Source organism: Bombina bombina, chromosome 11 (assembly GCF_027579735.1).
Source record: "Bombina bombina isolate aBomBom1 chromosome 11, aBomBom1.pri, whole genome shotgun sequence".
NCBI lineage: Eukaryota > Metazoa > Chordata > Amphibia > Anura > Bombinatoridae > Bombina > Bombina bombina.
Window position 1 is genome coordinate 77,661,580 of NC_069509.1, and position 21,638 is coordinate 77,683,217.

Here is a 21,638-nt window from a genome sequence, read left to right on the forward strand (position 1 = left end):
TAGTTATATTGTAGCTATCTTAGGTTTTATTTTTATTTCACAGCTAAGTTTGTATTTATTTTAACTAGGTAGACTAGTTAGTAGATAGTTATTAACTATTTAATAACTACCTAGTTAAAATAAATGCAGTTACCTGTAAAATAAAACCTAACCTGCCTTACACTAAAACTAACATTACAATAAAATAAAATAAATTAAATTATTAAAATACAATTTATTAAATTACAAAACCCCCCCCCACTAAATTACAAAAAATAAAAAAACAAAATTATCAAAAATAAAAACGAATTACTCCTAATCTAATAGCCCTATCAAAATAAAAAAGCCCCCCCAAAATAAAAAAATACCCTAGCCTACACTACACTACCAATGGCCCTTAAAAGGGCCTTTTGCGGGGCATTGCCCCAAAGAAATCAGCTCTTTTACCTGTAAAAAAAAATACAAACTACCCCCCCAACAGTAAAACCCACCACCCACCCAAACAACCCCCCCAAATAAAAACATATCTAAATAAATCTAAGATAACCATTGCCCTGAAAAGGGCATTTGGATGAGCATTGCCCTTAAAAGGGCATTTAGCTCTTTTACATTGCCCAAACTCTAAGCTAAAAAAAAAACTACCCAAAAAACCCTTAAAAAAAACCTAACACTAACCCCCGACGATCCACTTACAGTTATCGAAGTCCGGACATCCATCCTCCTCCAGCCTGTGGAAATAAGTCTTCATCCAGGAGGCCTCTTCATCCATCCGGCGAAGTCCTCATCCAAGCAAGAAGAAGTCTTCATCCAGACGGCATCTTCATCCATCCGGCACGGAGCGGGTCCATCTTCAAGACATCCGGCGTGGAGCATCCTCTTCTTAAGGTCGTTGCTGGAAAAATGAAGGTTCCCTTTAAGTGACATCATCCAAGATGGCGTCCCTTACATTCCTGTTGGCTGAAATATTTCTATCAGCCAATAGGAATTAAAGGGGAAAAAATCCTATTGGCTGTTGCAATCAGCCAATAGGATTGAGCTTTCATCCTATTGGTTGATTGGAACAGCCAATAGAATGAGAGCTCAATCCTGAAGATAGAAAAGGCCTCCTGGATGAAGACCTCTTTCCGCTTGGATGAGGACTTCGCCGGCTGGAGGAGGATGGATGTCCAACCTTCGATAACTGTAAGTGGATCGTCAGGGGTTAGTGTTAGGTTTTTTAAGTGTTTTTTTGGGTGTTTTTTTTTTTTAGCTAAATGCCCCTTTAAGGGCAATGCCCATCCAAATGCCCTTTTCAGGGCAATGGTTAGCTTAGGTTTATTTAGATAGGTTTTTATTTGGGGGGGTTGTTTGGGTGGGTGGTGGATTTTACTGTTGGGGGGTGTTTGTATTTTTTTTTACAGGTAAAAGAGCTGATTTCTTTGGGGCAATGCCCCGCAAAAGGCCCTTTTAAGGGTCATTGGCAGTTTAGTGTAGGATAGGGTTTTTTTTATTTTGGGGGGGCTTTTTTATTTTGATAGGGCTATTAGATTAGGAGTAATTTGTTTTTATTTTTGACAATTTCGTTTTTTATTTTTTGTAATTTAGTGTTTATTTTTTTTTTGTAATTTAGTAAATTGTATTTTAATAATTTAATTTATTTTATTTTATTGTAATGTTAGTTTTTAGTGTAAGGCAGGTTAGGTTTTATGTTACAGGTAACTTTGTATTTATTAAATAGTTAATAACTATTTACTAACTAGTCTACCTAGTTAAAATAAATACAAACTTACCTGTGAAATAAAAATAAAACTTAAGCTAGCTACAATGTAACTAATAGTTATATTGTAGCTTGCTTAGGTTTTATTTTACAGGTAAGTTTGTATTTAGGAGAAAAGAAAACACAGAGGCGCCATCATGGCCTAGTTCCGTCAAGCAAAGGGATATTTTGATAGAAGAAGATGGGTACTCACAAAAGCAGCGCTCCCAATGGTGCTAGTGGGGCAGACTGGAACTTTGTAGTGGTCCAGCTCACTGTAATGTAGGTGGCGGCGATGTTAAGGGTGGCAGATTAGGGGTTAATAAGTGTATTTAGGTGGCGGCGATGTTAGGGGCAGCAGATTAGGGGTTAATAACTGCATGTAGGTGGCGGCGATATCGGGAGCGGCAGATTAGGGGCTAATAGTTTTATTTAGGTGACGGCGATGTTAAGGGCGACAGATTAGGGGTTAATAACAGTAGGTAGGTGGCGACGATGTCGGGGCGGAAGATTAGGTGTGTTTAGACGTGATTTTTATGTTAGGGTGTTAACTTTTTCTTTCCCCATAGACATCAATGGGGCTGCGTTACGGAGCTTTTGTTTCCGCAATCGCAGGTGTTAGGCTTCTTTTTTTCCGGCTCTCCCCATTGATGTCTATGGGGAAATCGTGCACGAGCACGTCAAAGCAGCCCTTGTATTTGGGTGCGGTATGGAGCTCAATGCAACCATATTTCCCTTACAAGCCTGCTTTTTGTAAACTTGTAACAGCAACGCTATAGGGAGGTGAAATAACGCAGCTTTTGTGGCAGTCATTAATTTCCCTATAGCGCTGAAAACTCGTAATCTATCTGATATTTATTTATACAGTGTATATATATATATATATATATATATATATATATATATATATACTTGTAACGTTATTATAAGTACAAACATAAATTACTAAGATGAATCATTAGAATACATTGCTCATATTCAGCAGATTTACTATTAAGTATTTGTGTAAATGTGTACAATATAAGAACCTTATATCCTATTCAGTAAATATCATTCGGCATTTATTTTAATGTTCCCAATAATAGTGCATAAAATTGCAATGAATTTGTATACTTATAAAATGAACCTATCCAAATATAATTGTATCAATGTTGAAAGAAAAAACAAAATATACTAATTGGAACTGAAAACCTTTAGAATTCTTGTCTAGAGTTTATGTATCCAAAAAACGTCTCTCACCTCTAGAAGACAGACTTTATCTCCTCCTCTCTTAGGTTTAAAAGTCTGAAGGCTGAAAATTCTTTATCTAACCAGAGGTTGCTCAAATGCTTCCTAATTCTGGTTCTAACTTCAAAAACGGTCATACCCACATATTGCAACTTATACTGAGTACATGAGATAAGGTAAACCGCGTGTAGTAGATGCAACTTAGACTGTAATAAACCTGTTTGGGGACATACCTAGGTTTACTTTTCAAGAAAAGATACAAAGAGAACAAAGCAAATTTGATAAAGGAAATAAATTGGAAAGTTGTTTAAATTTACATTTGCTGTCTAAGGGGCCGATTTATTAATGGCCGAATGCAGCCAAATACATCTGTTTACGCGCAAGCCTTCAGGCTCGCCGGAAACAGGAGTTAAGAAGCAGCTGCTCTTTAATTCGTCCACCACTTCTGGGGCAGCAGACAGCAATCAGCCCGATCGCATACGATCGGGTTGATAGACACCCCCTGCTAGCGGCCAGGGGGCGGCATTGCACAAGCAATTCTAGTAAAATGCTTGTGCAATGATAAATGCAGACAGCGTATGCTGTCGGCATTTATCAATGTGTGGCAGACATAATCGCTACAGCAGATCATGTTCGTCCGCACATTAATAAATCGGCCCTTAAATCTCAAGGGTTAGAGCAAAGGCTTTTTGTTATCATAACATTGCCATGGCAACTCTGACATTATGGTGTCCTTTGGAAATAATTTTTAAAATCTATTCAAATATTTAATTTTCCTCTCTTCTCACAAATGTCACTTTTTTCTATGACAATTATCCCTTCCTATAACCTTTACTTTTACCTACACTTCTTTGACTGTTTAACCCGCCTCATTCTATTAATTTCCTTATCCATTAAAGTGAAGGTAAACTTTCACGTATGAGTGCCCGATTTTAAAAATAATATTAGAAACAGGGGCACTTTAATTCATGAAAGTTTACATTTCAGCGGTTTTGTTAAAATACTTACCTTTTCTTCTTGCAAGCCGGAGCAGCGATTCCCCGCCTACAGGTCGTCTCTTCTTACGTCAGCAATAACGAATCCGGCTTCCTCCAATCATGGCTTCCCCCCTGAGCAAACATTGCCTGAGGTCACGCCGTGAAAAAGAGCTATACTGTAAAAGATCTTGGTTGCATTGCTGGAGGGGGAACTTTCTCCCTAGCATAAGAGCTGAGCCCCCTTGTGCCCAACCACCTGTGATCATCGCTTTGGTTTCCCGCCACCTCTCTGTTCAGGCTCCTCCCAGCTCCACCTGGCCCCGCCCACTGACCACCCACTCTGCCTTCCCTAGCCCTCCTCTAGTGTGTCCGCCCACAAAATCTCCTGAAAGTACCACCCAATAATAAATACCTGTAAACGCCACTGATTGGCATCACAAATGAGCTTGCACATCCAATTCTCCTACTTTTTCTCATCTATACAGTCCCTGGAGGTTCTACCCGGCTCTAATTATTGTTTTACCATGTTGCTCGTGGCTCACATTTGATGTGCTAGATATCATGGGTTGGCACCTCATAAAACTATAGATATTAAAGAAACATGAAACCCAACATTTTTCTCTTATGATTCAGATAGAAAATAAAATTTAAACTACTTTAAAATTCACCTCTGTTCTCTGTATCAAATTTGCTTCATTTTCTTGGCATCCTTTGTTGAATGAGCAGCAATGCACTATTGGGAGCTAGCTTTACACAGTGGGTGAGCCAAAAACAAGATATATGTGAAGCCACCAATAAGCAGCTAGCTCCCTGTATCATATTGCTGCTCCTGAGCCTACCTAGGTATGCTTTTCAACAAAGGATACAAAGAGAACAAAATAAATTAGATACTAGAAGTAAATTGGAAAGTTGTTAAAATCTGCATGTTCTATCTGAATCATTATGGTAAACTTTAGCTAATCAAATGCCATATATGTAATCTTTGCCGTTAAAAAATATATATGTGCACCAATCTATCTGTGAAAAGGGTTAAATCCATGCCTATAGCAATGCTTCTATTACAATGTTATGCCGGCCCACTGGGATGAACTTTTTTTTATGACTATTCCAATGAACATCCAATCAGTGTGTGTGTCATATGTCACTCTTGAAGTCCAGCCATTAGGAAGCCTATGTAGAGAGTGGGTGGGACTGCTCTGTATATAACAGCCAATCCAAAAGAGGAAATGAAGGGGGCAGAGGAACAGAAGATACCAAGTAGGATTATAAATCTTTTATTATAAAATATACATACACAAACAAACAAATATATTTTTTATTGCAATATTCTTAAAGTCTTAAATTTATCATCACTTTAATGTCAAGAGCGCCCATTAACAAAATGCTAGAAAATATAGGTGAAGTGATGCATTGAAATGAATTTCAGACATAATTTTGCCTTTAAAACGACGCCTCTCAGCAATCTCATGTTTGCCGAAGAATCTAGGGCAATGCCCAATAACAGCTGAAATGCCATCGTCATAGTGGCACCTGCATCAATTCAGCAAACAACGTTCTCCGGATTTTTTTATTTGACCTAGTTCCAAGTCTGTACTCCCAAACTTCTTTAGATTTGTTGCACACTGAATGCTGACTAATTTCTCTTCTATCTGTGTGTTTCAAATGTATTTTTGTGTATATGTAGGTTTTACAGCAACTAAATAATACTATAAATATAAACTCATTTTAGGTTTATTTTATAAACACTATCGGCCAGAAGTGGAGCACAAAAATGCAATTGCCACGGACTGTTGATATCAGTTGTGCAAAATCCGTACTGTTTTAATTTTTGAGCTAAAATTACATTAATGATTACTTTTTTTGTGCTTGTGTTAATTTTGTGAGTGGTGTACATTGTGGTAGTCCAAACAAAACATTTACAGTAGCACAATGCCCGCAAAGACACAAACAAATATAAGCTTAAAATAAAAAACTTTACAGGTATATTAACTGCTGCCGTCAATTGTACTATTAACCCCTAACCCACCATAACCCTAATTGCATATAAAGAAAAATACAGAAAAGAAGACTATTCAGATTACTAGTAAAAAGTTACAATTAAAAGAAATAAAATTAAACTAGAAGAAAAAGCACTACATAAAAATAAAACCCTCATAGAAAAAAATGCCCATTCTATTTACCGTCCAAAGTCTTCTGTCATGTATACAAAATTGTGGTTCAGCACTGTCCAGCTTTTTTTAATTTTATTTATATTACCTGATCGATTTTTTAAATCATCCAATAAGATCAATGATCCTATTTGTTGGGGGTTGTGGTGGTTTTAATAGTGAAAGGAAATTTTCAACATTGGGGTTGTGGGGGTTAATAGCACTTTTTTTGCTTTGGAGGTTATGGCATTTAGAGAGTTAATTAACGGCTAGATTACGAGTTTTGCAGTATGAGTGAAAAAGCAGTGTTAAGGCTCTTTTTCACTACCGCTGGTATTACGAGTCTTGCAGGTTTAGGGGCACCGCACACTTTTTTGGCCGTAACGCAACGTAATTACCGCAGCTTTCAAAAAGTCCTTTTTTAATGGGACTTCCATAGTATTACGAGTCTGCCTCCAAAAAGTGAACATAAAACTCATAACTAAAGTGCTAAAAAGTACACTAACACCCATAAACTACCTATTAACCCCTAAACCGAGACCCTCCCGCATCGCAAACACTAAAATAAAATTATTAACCCCTAATCTGCCGCTCCGGACATCGCCGCCTCTATAATAAACATATTAACCCCTAAACCGCCGTACTCCCGCATCGCAAACACTAGTAATTTTTTTATTAACCCCTAATCTGCTGCCCCTAATATTGCTGCCACCTACCTACATTTATTAACCCCTAATCTGCCGCCCCCAACGTCGCCGCCACTTTACTAAATGTATTAACCCCTAAACCTAACCCTAAGTCTAACCCTAACACCCACTAACTTTAATGTAATTAAAATACTATTAATAACTAAATAATTCCTATTTAAAACTAAATGCTTACCTGTAAAATAAACCCTAAGCTAGCTACAATATAACTAATAGTTACATTGTAGCTAGCTTAGGTTTTATTTTTATTTCACAGGCAAGTTTGTATTTATTTTAACTAGGTAGAATAGTTACTAAATAGTTATTAACTATTTACTAACTACCTAGCTAAATTAAATACAAACTTACCTGTACAATGAAACCTAACCTGTCTTACACTAACACCTAACCTTACACTACAATTAAATCAATTACATAAATTAAATACAATTAACTAAATTACAAAAAAAACCCCACTAAATTACACAAAATAAAAAAAGAAATTATTAGATATTTAAACTAATTACACCTAATCTAATAGCCCTATCAAAATAAAAAAAAGCCCCCCAAAATAAAATAAACCTTAGCCTAAACTACCAATAGCCCTTAAAAGGGCTTTTTGCAGGGCATAGCCCCAAAGAAATCAGCTCTTTTACCTGTAAAAAAAAATACAAACAACCCCCCAACAGTAAAACCCACGACCCACACAACCAACCCCCCAAATAAAATCCTAACTAAAAAAACCTAAGCTCCCATTGCCCTGAAAAGGGATGGGCATTGCCCTTAAAAGGGCATTTAGCTCTTTTTTCGCCCAAAAGCCCTAATCTTAAAATAAAACCCAACCAATAAACCCTTAAAAAAACCTAACACTAACCATGAAGATCCACTTACAGTTTTTGAAGACCCAACATCCATCCTGATTGGAACAGCCAATAGAATGCAAGCTCAATGCTATTGGCTGATTGGATCAGCCAATAGGATTGAAGCTCAATCCTATTGAGTAATTGCATCAGCCAATAGGATTTTTTCACCTTTAATTCCGATTGGCTGATAGAATTCTAACAGCCAATCGGAATTCAAGGGACGCCATCTTGGATGACGTCACTTAAAGAAACCTTCATTCTTTGTTAGACGTCAAGAGAAGAGGATGCTCCGCACCGGATGTCTTGAAGATGGACCCGCTCCGCACCGGATGGATGAAGATAGAAGATGCCGTCTGGATGAAGACTTCTGCCCGGTTGGATGAAGACTTCTGCCGCTTCGCTAAAGACTTCTGCCGGCTTCATTGAGGATGGATGTCGGGTCTTCAAAAACTGTAAGGGGATCTTCAGGGGTTAGTGTTAGGTTTTTTAAGGGTTTATTGGGTGGGTTTTATTTTTAGATTAGGGCTTTTGGGCGGAAAAAGAGCTGAATGCCCTTTTAAGGGCAATTCCCATCCAAATTCCCTTTTCAGGGCAATGGGAGCTTAGTTTTTTTTAGTTAGGATTTTATTTGGGGGGTTGGTTGTGTGGGTGGTGGGTTTTACTGTTGGGGGGTTGGTTGTATTTTTTTTTACAGGTAAAAGAGCTGATTTCTTTGGGGCAATGCCCCGCAAAAGGCCCTTTTAAGGGCTATTGGTAGTTTAGTTTAGGCTAGGGTTTTTTTTTTTATTTTGGGGGGCTTTTTTTATTTTGATAGGGCTATTAGATTAGTTGTAATTAGTTTAAATATCTGATAATTTCTTTTTTTATTTTGTGTAATTTAGTGGGTTTTTTTTGTAATTTAGTTAATTGTATTTAATTTATGTAATTGATTTAATTGTAGTGTAAGGTTAGGTGTTAGTGTAAGACAGGTTAGGTTTTATTTTACAGGTAAATTTGTATTTATTTTAGCTAGGTAGTTAGTAAATAGCTAATAACTATTTAGTAACTATTCTACCTAGTTAAAATAAATACAAACTTGCCTGTGAAATAAAAATAAAACCTAAGCTAGCTACAATGTAACTATTAGTTATATTGTAGCTAGCTTAGGGTTTATTTTACAGGTAAGTATTTAGTTTTAAATCAGAATAATTTAGTTATTAATAGTAGGTTTTATTTAGATTTATTTTAATTACATTAAAGTTAGTGGGTGTTAGGGTTAGACTTAGGGTTAGGTTTAGGGGTTGATAAATTTAGTATAGTGGCGGCGACGTTGGGGGCAGCAGATTAGGGGTTAATAAGTGTAGGTAGGTTGCTGAGACATTGGGGGCGGGAGATTAGGGGTTAATAACATTATGTAGGTGTCGGCGATGTCGGGGCAGCAGATTAGGGGTTAATAAGTATAATGTATATGTCGAGGGCGGCAGATTAGGGGTTAATAAGTGTAAGATTAGGGGTGTTTAGACTCGGGGTTCATGTTAGGGTGTTACGTGTAAACATAAATTTTGTTTCCCCATAGGAATCAATGGGGTTGCGTTACGGAGCTTTACGCTGCTTTTTTGCAGGTGATAGGCTTTTTTTCAGTCGGATCTCCCCATTGATGTCTATGGGGAAATCGTGCACGAGCACGTAAAACCAGCTTAGCGCAGCTTTTAGCAGCGCTGGTATTGGAGTGCGGTATGGAGCTCAATTTTGCTCTATGCTCACTTTTTGCCTACTAATGCCGGGTTTTTATAAACCTGTAATACCAGTGCTGTAGGGAAGTGAGCGGTGACAATAACTTGCAAGTTAGTACCGCACCGCTCATAACGCAAAACTCGTAATCTAGCCGTAAGTTGTGGTTTGGCAGTTTAAAAGTTATTTGTTGTGGTGGTGGTGGGGGGTGGTTATGGCATTGAGGGGTTTGTTGGTTTAGGGGTTTATAGCTGTTTAGGAGGTATGAAGTGGGTTAAGAGGTTATTGCAATAATAGGAGTGTGTCTTTCGGCAATTGAGTATAATTAATCTTACATATGTACCTATTATTATTCAATATAAATTTGTGTACAGTATAATATTGTGACAGTAAATATTGTTTTCCTTGTTGTATATCAATTTAAACATCTCACCGTTGCTATACAGCACTGCTTTATAAATAAAAATATTGTTACCCAAGTTATACAAAGGTGTCTATTCATAGCTTTGATTTTGTTTTCTTGCAGCACAGATGTCTTCATATGCACCAGTCCCATAAAACGCTACCAGCATTGCCCTTATGAGAAGGTAAGATAATAAACTATTTTTTTTTTAGTATGATTCTGAAATCCAAACTTTCATTAAAGGGACATAATACTCATATGCTAAATCACTTGAAACTGATGCAGTATAACTGTAAAAAGCTGACAGGAAAATATCACCTGAGCATCTCTATGTAAAAAAGGAAGATATTCTACCTCACAATTTCCTCAGCTCACCAGAGTAAGTTCTGTGTAAAAAGTTATACTCAGCTGCTCCCAGCTGCAGGTAAAAAAATTAAAAAAATGAAGAAATGAACAGCAGCCAATCAGCATCAGCAGTGCTGAGGTCATGAACTCTTACTGTGATCTCATGAGATTTGACTTAACTCTCATGAGATTTCATAGTAAGCTTCCTTTACCTGATTGGTGAAATAATATGAGAGTGCACGAAGCTCATCCTTTCAGTTGTCCCGGGACAGACATACTAATATGCTGCTTAGAAATCCTTTACAATGGGAGGTGGCTACTGAGGAACTTTTGAGGTAAAATATCTTTCTTTTTTACATAGAGATGTTCAGGTGATATTTTCTAATCAGCTTTTTACAGCTATGCTGCATCACTTTCAAGTGTTTAAACATTTGGGTATTATGGCCCTTTAATATTAAAATAAATAAATAAATACAATGACAAAAAAGTTCCCCACTAGTAAGTCACAATCTTCTGTTCCAGTCTCTTTGGTTTGTTTTCTAAAATGCCAATGCTAGTCTATATTTATTTAAAACATCAACTATTACCTTTCTGATTATAGTACTGTACTATCTTACTGATGGTACTATGTATACAAAAGTATTAATATTTTTATAAAACTACCTTATATATAAGCTGTATTATAACATGTAAGTATCGCCTAATGATATGTTTACACTTTTCAAGCTGTCCCATTTTACAAATGCAAATAAACTATTCCAAAACCTAAATGTTTTGGTCCCTAGAAGTATTGATAAAGGGCTTTGTACCTGTATTTGTTTTTGCACTGAAAAATGTCTCATATTGCTATAAGGCAGCTGCCTAGGGATACCTTCCTGACCAGACGTGGTAAAACTCAGCTCTTTCAGGATCAACTTACATCTCATAACTGTTTAAATAATACTTTTTTTTTATTAAACATATATTGATTTCTGTGCTAGTAATAATACATGTACAGTATATGTAAGCATTCATATCAGCAGTGTGCTGAAAAGCTAAGGGTCTTTAATTAAAATGTGTCTAGGGGCACAGGTGGTGCATATCCAATACTAGTTTTGTGATAATAATGTATGTGATGCTGAAGAACAGGGAATTGTAGACCCCCAATATATCAACTTTGTGAATTAACTGGCGTAAAAGGCAGCATTAAACCAGTACTCACACTTTGAATGTCTTCAGATACAACACTTTCCTCTTGGGTGAGCAAAACAGATAGTTTTTTTGTTCAGCAACAAGGACTGGTGTTATCATCAATACAAATAGGCAGTTGCCTAAGGGTGCAGCAGCAGGGGACAGTAGACACTTGTTGACCATGAGTATGTTGCTGTGACAAGAATCTTTATTACAACCCCAATTCCGAAAAATACAGGGTGAACTGAAAAAAAAATTCAGTTCACCCTGTACTATTTTGAAAACACTTTATTAACACATTATTTTATGTTTTACTTTGTGAATTGAATGTATTTTTGAAAATATACATTCATTTTAAATCTGATGACTGCAACACACTCCAAAGAAGTTGGGATAGTCAACTGTTTACCACTGTGTAACATCACCCTTTCTTTTAATAACACTTATTAAGCGTTTGGGCACTGAAGACACCAGTTGGTTAAGTTTAGCAAGCAGAATTTTCCCCCATTAAGGAAACGAAGGCCCCGTACAGTTGCGCAGCTGAAGACATGCATAATGATTGCATTATGCATGTCTTCAGCTGCGCAACCGTACAGCTCCTTCGTTGCCTTATTTTACGCTTCAAAATGCGCCACACATTCTAAATCGGAGACAAGTCACAACTGCAGGCAGGCCATGCTAGCAACTGTACTCTATGCTTATGCAACCATGCAATTGTAATCCGGGCAGAATGGGGTTTGGCGTTGTCCTGCTGGAAAATGCAGGGACGTCCCTGGAAAAGACGACGTCTGGGTGGCAGCATATATTGCTCCAAAATGTATACATATCTTTCTGCAATAATGGTGCCCTCACAGATGTGCAAGTTACCCATGGCATGGGCACTGAACACCCCCCCCCCCCCCCATACCATGACAGACGCTGACTTTTGGACCTAACGCTGATAACAGCTTGGATGGTCATTTTCCTCTTTGGCCTGGAGAACTTGACGGCTGTTTTTTCCAAAAACTATTTGAAATGTTAACTTGTCGGACCACAAAACATAATTCCACTGTGCTACTGTCCATCTCAGATGAGATCGAGCTCAGAGAAGTCGATGGCGCTCCTAGACATTGTTGGTGTTTTGCTTTTGCTTTGCATAGTAAAGCCTTAACTTGCATCTGTGGATGCAGCGGTGAATGGTGTTTACTGAGAAAAGGTTTACAAAAGTATTCCCGAGCCCATGTCAGGAAATCTATTATAGACTCATGACGGGTTTTGAGACAGTGACGTCTGAGGGATCGGGGATCACGCAAATTCAGAAGTGGTTTTCGGCCTTGCCCTTTACGCACCGAGATTTGACTGGATACCTTGAATCTTTTCATTTTATTGTCACTGTAGAAGGTGAAATACCCAAAATCCTACTGAGTTGTCTTTGGGGAATGTTAATCTCAAAGTGTTGTATTATTTGCTGACGCATCTGTTGGCAGGTTGGCGAGCCTCGACCCATCCTTGCTCTTAAAGGACTAGGCCTTTTTTGAAAGCTCCTTATATACTATGATTAAACGATTGCCTCACCTGTTTCACTTCACCTTCTTATTTCATCTAGTCACATCGCTATTAGTCCTAAATTGCCCCTGCCTCAACTTTTTTGGAACGTGTTGCAGTCATCAGATTGGAAATGAGTGTATTCTCAGTCTCACAAATACATTAAATTCACAAAGTAAAATATCAAATAATTTGTTAATAATGTATTTTCAATATAGTACAGGGTGAATTGAATTTTCAAATGACTGTTTGGTTTTTTGCATTTTCCATACTGTGCCAACTTATTCGGAATTGGGGTTGTATTTAAAATGACAACTGTTTATACACTTTAGCCTTTTAAAGACTCATATCCTTTAAACAATACTGTTGCCCAGCGCTGTACTGCATTTTATAGATGAAAATATATACACAATGCCCACATTTTTTTTTCTTTATCCTTTATTGACACATTGTACTCAGGAAAGCAGCTGAAAACAGTTCATTGTATTAAAAGATACTGCATGAACGCACTTTTGCCCTCCAGATATTTCAGAATTACATTTCCCATGATGCTTAGGCACTCTGCAATCCAGTAGTGCATCATGGGAAATGTAGTTCTGAAACATCTGGAGTGCCAAGGTTTGCCATCACATAGGTCAGGGAGTCTATGTCCGGTTTCCCCCATCATCCTTAGAGAGACATTCCTCAGGGTCATAAGAAACATATTTATAGAAAGAGAAGCTGTCTAGCAGAAACAAACAACAGCTCAGTAGTATGTTCTTTGGCAAATCACCTCCTGGGAACAACCTTTTTTAGCCCAGTTGTGCTTTTTTAAAACCAATACTGCAGTGCTGAAATTTTCAGTATAGGTGGGGAAAAAACTGGCAAAAACAGCTACTTTAAATGACATAATAAAGGTAAAGTAGCTATCTGTAACAATTTAATACACTCCAGTAGGTAAAATAAATACTTGGGAACACAGTAAAGGGGAGAAAATGTTACCGTAAATTGTCCCTTTAAGTTCGTTTTATTTTTTGCTGCAGTACTCCTGGGTGGAGGAGCATCTGGGACACGACTTCCTTGATCACATCATTCTGACAAGAGACAAAACTGTGATCTCTGCTGACATTCTGATTGATGATAGACCTGATATTACAGGTAATGTAATCATCAACTTATAAAGAGCTATTAGGTGATAATGCTTCAGTTAAAAAAAACCATCACATCAGCTGTAGGTTTGACTGGTAAAATAAATTGAGGATAAATATATAAATATTTACATTTTTTAGTAAACCAAACATTAAAATCAAACACAGACTGCAGATTAAACCAACCTGACATTTGTCCAAAATATCAGTGCCCCAAAAATATATCTAAATATATAATAGTATATAATAATACTTACACCTTGCAAATTAGAAAAGTCATTTTTAACGTAAATTGTAAAAAAAAGCAATTGACATAATATTTGCTGCACTTATGTGAGATACATGAAACCCATTTTTGTCTTTCATGGTTTAGAGCATAACATTTTTCACAGCTTTTCAATTTACTACTGTTTTCTTCATTCTCTTGGTACCTTTTGTTAAAGGAACGTAAATGGGCTACTGGGGACTTAGCTGAGCACTTATAGGATTACTTTCTGTTATAATTTTTAAGCTAAACAACTAACATATTAAAGTTAATAAACATTAATTAAAACCTACTGACCTATATTTTCTCCAAAACGAAGTTTCATAACGTTCTAAAAGTTATATCTTTTATTCGCCGATGATGTCACTTTATCCTGCCCACTATTTTCAGCACTGCATGTTCAAAATACTTAAACCAATAACTTTGTGTTTAAAGCGCCATTTTGAAACCTAGGTATTGTAAACGGATTGGTACAGAGCAAAGGATACCCACGGAGTGGGTTTGGAAAGCAATTAAATTTGCAGACAAGATTTCTGATATACGGTAGAGATATGTTAATGAAATGCTATTGATAAAAAGCGTATTTGGGGTAGTTAGTTAGTAACAGACATAGAAAATATTTACTTACAGTGGCCCTTTAAGTGTCGAGCCAATGAGAAGAATAATTTTTGAACAGCCACCAATCAGCAGCTAATTCCCAGTAGTGCATTGCTGTACCCCTGAGCCTACCTAGGTATGCTTTTCAAGAAAGGACATAAAAAGAATAAAACAAGTTAGATAATAGAAAAAATTAGTTTTTTTTTAAATTACAAAGGAATAGTCTAGTCAAAATTAAACGTTAATGATTCATATAGAGTATGCAATTCTAAGCAACTTTATAATTGACTCCTATGATAATTTTTTCTTCGTTCTCTTGCAATCTTTATTTGAAAAAACAGGAATGTAATCAGCAGGTGCTACCCAGGTGCTGAATCAAAAGCTTACATGCCTGCTTTTTCAAATAAAGATACAAAGAGAACGGAGAAACATTTACAATAGGCGTCCATTAGAAAGTTGCTTACAATCACATGCTCTATCTGAATCACGAAAGAAAAAAATTGGGTTTTGTGTCCCTTTAACAAAACATTTACTGGGTCATGTTTCTCTTACGAAATTCAATAGCTATAACTATAAACCCATAGGCAACACTTACTACTAATTACCCCAACATTTTTCAGATATTACATTTGCTTTGACCATGGGCAAAATAAAGTGGCCTAGTTTCCATAGCTGTTGTAAACTGTATAAGCTTGTGGTAAGAACAATTATTTCTATACCTGTAGATGTTTTATGTTAATAATAGTTTACTACTAGTTTACACAGTTTACAACAGAAAGGAAAACTAGGCCACTGAAATAAGGTGCCACCATATTGAATGGTGTTAAACATGTGATTTTAATTTTTTTTCTAATTTACTTCTATTATAAAATTTGCTTTGCAAGACCACTAGATGGCAGCACTATTTCCTGCCTATTTGCCATGTATTGCATCAGACACCTACCAAGGTAGCTCTTCAACAAAGAATTCCATGGGAACAAAGCAGATTTGATAATAGAAGTAAATTGGAAACTTTTTTTAAATGGTATGCTCTGTCTGAATCACAAAAGAAAGTGGGGTTCATATCACCTATTTACCTCAAAACACACTATAAAAGGGGTCTGTCAAAATAAAGGGCCTTCAACCTGTAATGTATTCACTATACCTGCAAAATCGCCATTTTGTTTGTCCTTATTTGTGCACATTTTATTTTCTGTTTCCAAAATCGGGAGATTAATGACGTAGATAATGATTTTGTGTTGTTTTCTGGAGGTAATGATTTCGAACTTCAGAGCAACTACCGGCAGAAGCATTTTGGGAATGTGATCACTGAAAAACCATGCTGACACATTTTTATCTGACAAAAACAAGCACAAGATTGTGATCAACTACTATGGGCTCCATTTATCAAAGTGTGTCAACCTGGTAACATTCGCTGGGTTAAGTATGCTCACTGTCCACGAATCTAAATTCGACGTCCTTATTTATAAAAAAAAAAGTCCTAACAAGTATGCGTCAATTTTGACACGAAGCACATCATACTGATAATAACTATGAATCATCAATGATGCATATTTTAGTATTTATCATTTAATCGACCTTGAATTTTGTTCGATCACCATCACATGACCATCATGTGAGTTTTTTTATACAGTTTTTATAAAGATCGCCATTTTGAAAAATCCATTTTATTCTTGTTCATGAATAAGTACAGTTCTTAATGGTATTTTTAATTTCATGTACTTGTTACATCCTTAAAATATTTTGGGCCAGTTTATGAGTGGATCTGTATTTATTGCTCCTGCTTGTGCACTAAAACCACTAAAAGAATATTGCAACAACGTTAACATATTTCCCCATAGAAGTCAATGGAGCTAAAAAGTGGAAAAAACCTAAGAGCCTACTCGCGCACAATCCCGATCTCATATTCTCAAGTGCACTAACCCGACATGAAAATATTAATATTCCACATTCCAATGTTCTTCACATAGCCGAAAATGTTCTATTTATTCATATCCCGAGGCTTGTTAAATTAAATTGTGCTCAAGCAATCGCGTTTACTTTCAACTTGTAATGCATGCATTACATCCGACATGCGCAAAAACAGCCACAATAAATCCGACATTGCTCGCGCGTAGCTGTTAATATGCATCACTCCTAATTCGGCCCTTTATTTATAAATTTCAAACTATCAATGTCTCAGAAATATATTATATTAGTATATACAGTATATATATATATATATATATATATTACTATGAGGCGTCACTAATATTTGTTACATTATCTTATTATGTACTTATATTTGTCTATCTACCTTGTAATATGATGTTTTCACGCCCGTTTATAGTCTAGTAAAATCGCATTAACATCCCTTTAAATTCTTTTGGCATTCGTGAGCTCAAAGGTCGCAGATTGAGAATAACAATCGCTGCGTCAATTGAGACCTGAATGTACCAGTTGAATGTTACATATATTTTAATTTGGTCGAACAGAGTCGAATGTACGGGCAGATTAGCATCATTACGTTCAAATAACGTTGCCTCCAATTTATATCGAACGTATATCACTGTAACATATGTTACAGCAATTTGAGCTACATTTGACAATGTTGTCGCAATGATAACTTAGGGGTGATAACTTAGGGGTGTAAATTTTGCGTGTAATTTGACGCATATTTTCAGTGATTTAACAGTTGAATCTATGATAAATGGAGACCTATGTGTTTAAGCCCCACAAAGGTTTTGAAAGGTGTTAAATAGTAGCTATGGACTTGCAGCGCAATACTGGTCTGGAGCTGATCATGGCTACTGAAAAATAATTGGAGTTATATATACATTGCCACCAATCAGGAGAGGAACTATCAATGGTGCAGTACAGTGGCACCGGGGCCCAAATGCCGGGGGGACCATAGCGTCCGGTCTGTATTTATGCAGATTGTGTACAATCCTAATGCAGGGACCCTTTAATTATTGCAAGTAACAGGTCATCTATCTAATCTATCTATATGTCTGTCTATCAATTTAAACAATATGTCTATCTATCTATTAATACGTCTGTCTATCATCTATCATCTAATCTATCCTCAAAATCATTACACAGAGTAGCACGTATATTATTACTATTGCTTACTACTGAGTTACCTTTTGAAGGGACCCAAAAAACAAGATTTGCACCGGGCCCTCTGTTGAGTATGTCCGATAAATTTCACTAATCTCCAGCCGTGTTAATCTCAGGATTGGAAGTGCGTTGCCGATTTGGAGCTGAATTTGTTTATATGTTTAACTCCCATAAATACATAGGTGGTCCATTAAAGTTATTCTTTCAGATAATTTTGATTATTTTCCTAGCACAAAGTTCTTCCTCCTAATGTTTTTAAACCATTAAAATTAATTACATCCCATCACACCAATTTTACAAAAAATAAAAACTGTGATATGTTTTTTTATAAAATAACTTATTTTAGATATTAAAGAGGCAAAAAAACATTATGATATCTCTTTAATGTCATAGGCAGGCCAGGTTGTGGCATATAACAGATAAATCACATTATTTATGCTTGTGGATGCATTTGTGGCATGGCGTATTTAAAGGGACACAAAACCAATTTTCTTCTTAAATGAAAAGAGTCCACAGCAGCATTCATTACTTTTGGGAAATAAGAACCTGGCCACCAGGAGGAGGCAAAGACACCCCAGCCAAAAGCTTAAATACTCCTCCCACTCCCCTCATCCTCCAGTCATTCTTTGCCTTTCGTCTCAGGAGGTTGGCAGAGACGTGTCATTTTTTAAATTTCTTTTTAAAGACACGATGAGTCCACAGTTTTCATCCTTACTTGTGGGATTACGCTTCCTGGTCAGCAGGAGGAGGCAAAGAGCACCACAGCAAAGCTGTATATATAGCTCCTCCCTTCCCTCCCACCCCAGTCATTCTCTTTGCCTGCGTTAGTAGATAGGAGATGGCAAAGTGAGGTGTTAGAAAAGATTCTTCAATCAAGAGTTTATTATTTTTAAAGTAGTGCCAGAGAGTGGTACTTTTTGCTAGGGTGTAGCCTAGACCAGATCAGTCTCTACAGTAGGGCATTTGGTGGCTTTAAAGCAATAGGAACTGGTGGGACATTATTCTCACTGCGCCTCCTATACATATTTGCTGCCCTAATCCAGATAGCCTAAGCACTTTTTACTCAGGCTTATCTTATTCAACAGGGCTATGGGAGGGAGAGGACCTCTTACACCTGCTGGACTACCATGCTGTCGCACAGCATTCAAGGTAAGTGCTAACTTTATTATTTCTGGGGACACATTCTCTGAGAAGAAAGTGAGCACTACATTACATTCAATCACATGTCAAGGGCTAAGATAAAGTAGGGCTCTTATTGTGATGGGACTGTGGTCTCTTCATGAGGGAGAGCTATATTACAGACACTGGGGCTGAATGCAAACAGTGTTATTTTACTCCCGGCGGTTTCAGCGTAGACCGGGAGATGACTAACTTTTATTTTCTGGAGAAAACAACAGAAAGAGTGGGGTTAATCATGGTAGCTTAACTCTCCACTCCCGATAGCGGTATTTTACTTTCTAGCCGATCGGGAGGTATGTTTTTTTTCTTCCTTGGCTATGGTGTGGGTTAGACGGCTCCATCTTTATTAATTAGCCGCCCGGGAGTTACTGCTTGATACGCCCACAAGGGGCGGAGCTATGTTGTGTATTTCTGTTCCGACGGCTCCATTTTTACTAATAGCTGCCCGGGAGTTCCAGCTTGATTTACCCACGATGGGCAGAGCTAGGCTACGCTACGTCACACTAAAGAAAGTTTGCACGCCTTTTTCTGTACAGTCCCGGTAAACGTTGAGCGAAGGGGTCTCCTCTGCTGCGGTCAATTCGTCAGGGAGGCTTTCTCACGCGTGTTAAGTTTAGTTTGGAGTGGTGCGTTGCCTACTGTTTGTTGGTCAGCCTTACGTTAGCTGACAAAAAGGGACAACTGTTGCAGTTCATATTGTAAAGATAAAGCACTGTTTTGTTTACTATTTAAAGGCACAGTACCACCAGATTTTTAGCTAAACAACTTGGGTTGTAAGAGGCCTTACACCATCAGTTTCTGATAGTATTTGTCCAATGTTGGCTTACTATTTTAATTTCAATCCTGCACGCATAATGGAAAGGTGACAGTTTGAAATTTAATGTGAAAAACACTCACAAGGATATTGTTGCTTTTGATATTTAAAGAGTCAGTAACGTTTCTTTTTATCTGTTATTTAAAAAAAAAATAAAAAATATATATATATATATATATATATATATATAATTTCTGTTATTTTGTTCAATTCATCCTGTGTGACTTAGGATAGAACAGAAGCACACCAAAAATAAAGTTCCTTTAAATTTAAAGGGACAGTAACATATTTTCATGTGTTCATTTTTATTGTAAATACTCCTTCTAAAGCGATGACTGTTAGGAGTCTGGTGACACTGGTCAATCCGTGCTACAATTTTCTACCTATAGTGTCCAAAATCATTTATGACCCACAGGCAGTGCTCTGCGGTTCCTTGCACAGACATTGCTTTTGATGTGCATAGCGATGTCTAGTTACAGCAATATTAATATTGTTATTGGATTGTTTCTGCACGACAGAAATAAGACGTTCTTTTAAAATTTAAAGAGACAGTAACATTTTTTTCGGTGTAAATTTTATTAAAAGAATTGCGGCTGTTTATTTGTTAATTCATCCTTTGTGACGAAGGATGGTACAAAAACACACAAACATGAGTCACTTTAAGATTTAAAGAGACAGTAACGTTTTGTTCTGTGTACATTATAATAAATGATTTTCAGCTGTTCATTTGTTCATTCATCCCTTGTGACTGAGGATGAAACAAACGCACACAAGAATAGAGTTACTTTTCAGATTTAAAGGAACAGTATCGTTTCCTATGTGAAAAATGTATTAAAATTTGTTCAAATTTATTTTTTCTTTTTGAACCTATTCCCTCTATGACGATTGCTGTTTGGGAGTCTGTTAACAATGGCCACAAATTTCTCCTATAGTTTCCGTCGAAATTTTATGGCCCACATGCAGTGCCCTGCATTTACTTCACACTCCACTCGGGGTTATGATGCATTTTATATTTTTCCAAGAGGAATTGCTATTCTAAAAGATTCCTCCATGTTACTGAGAATCTCAGTTTCAGATGGAATTGGTACCTTAGGCATTCCCTATATTTACAAGACTGTTTCCCATAGCCGAATCAGCTAAGGAGACTGGACGACATTCCTTAGGGGGGAAGGAGTAGTTTCAACTTCACTACGAGAACTTGTATACCCTTAGAGGATAGTCCTATGGACAAAAGTTAGTGATGGGACACACACCAGGGTTTACAATGGAAACCATCTGTGTACTTTGCTACCGTCACTAGTGTGACGGCATATTGGGTTGTTGCGTTATCTGAGGCTATTAGTCAGTAGCTTCCCTGGATAAAATCCAGAACTGGATAAAGCTTTCACATTGACTAATTCCTTTATTTCAATTTCTTCCCTTCCAGTTATCAAACTGGGAGCATAGGTGGCTCTGTTCCAACTCTTGGAACCTTATGGTTAGAGCATTGTTTTATGGCTATATGTAAACACATAGCCTGCTGTTGAATCAAAAACAGCATGGGGAACATGCCCCGGTCCGGGATTGGATCTTGTAGGGGGCTGACTTTCCGGTTTTGAGCTCAAATGTTTTCCTCTCAGAGGCAGTTTCTGCTTTCAAGATTGCCTGAGGATCAGACAAAGGGAGAGACGTCCTTACACTGCGTAGGAGACCCCTCAGACCTGGGAGTGGTTGTTTCAGTTCTCATACTGGTACAGGATTTGGGGTTACCGGTCGGGTTGTGATTCCCAAAACAAGGGGAATCTTCAGACC

General features: G+C 37.1%; 1 protein-coding gene across 1 annotated transcript in view; it reads left to right on the plus strand.

Moving 5' to 3' along the window:
• Positions 1-21,638, plus strand: part of NT5M (5',3'-nucleotidase, mitochondrial) — a 50,292-nt gene that overhangs the window by 19,193 nt on the left and 9,461 nt on the right. The window contains exons 3-4 of the mRNA XM_053694894.1: positions 9,851-9,911; positions 13,789-13,903. Of these exons, the coding sequence (XP_053550869.1) occupies positions 9,851-9,911; positions 13,789-13,903 (176 nt within the window). The remainder of the gene's footprint in view (positions 1-9,850; positions 9,912-13,788; positions 13,904-21,638) is intronic.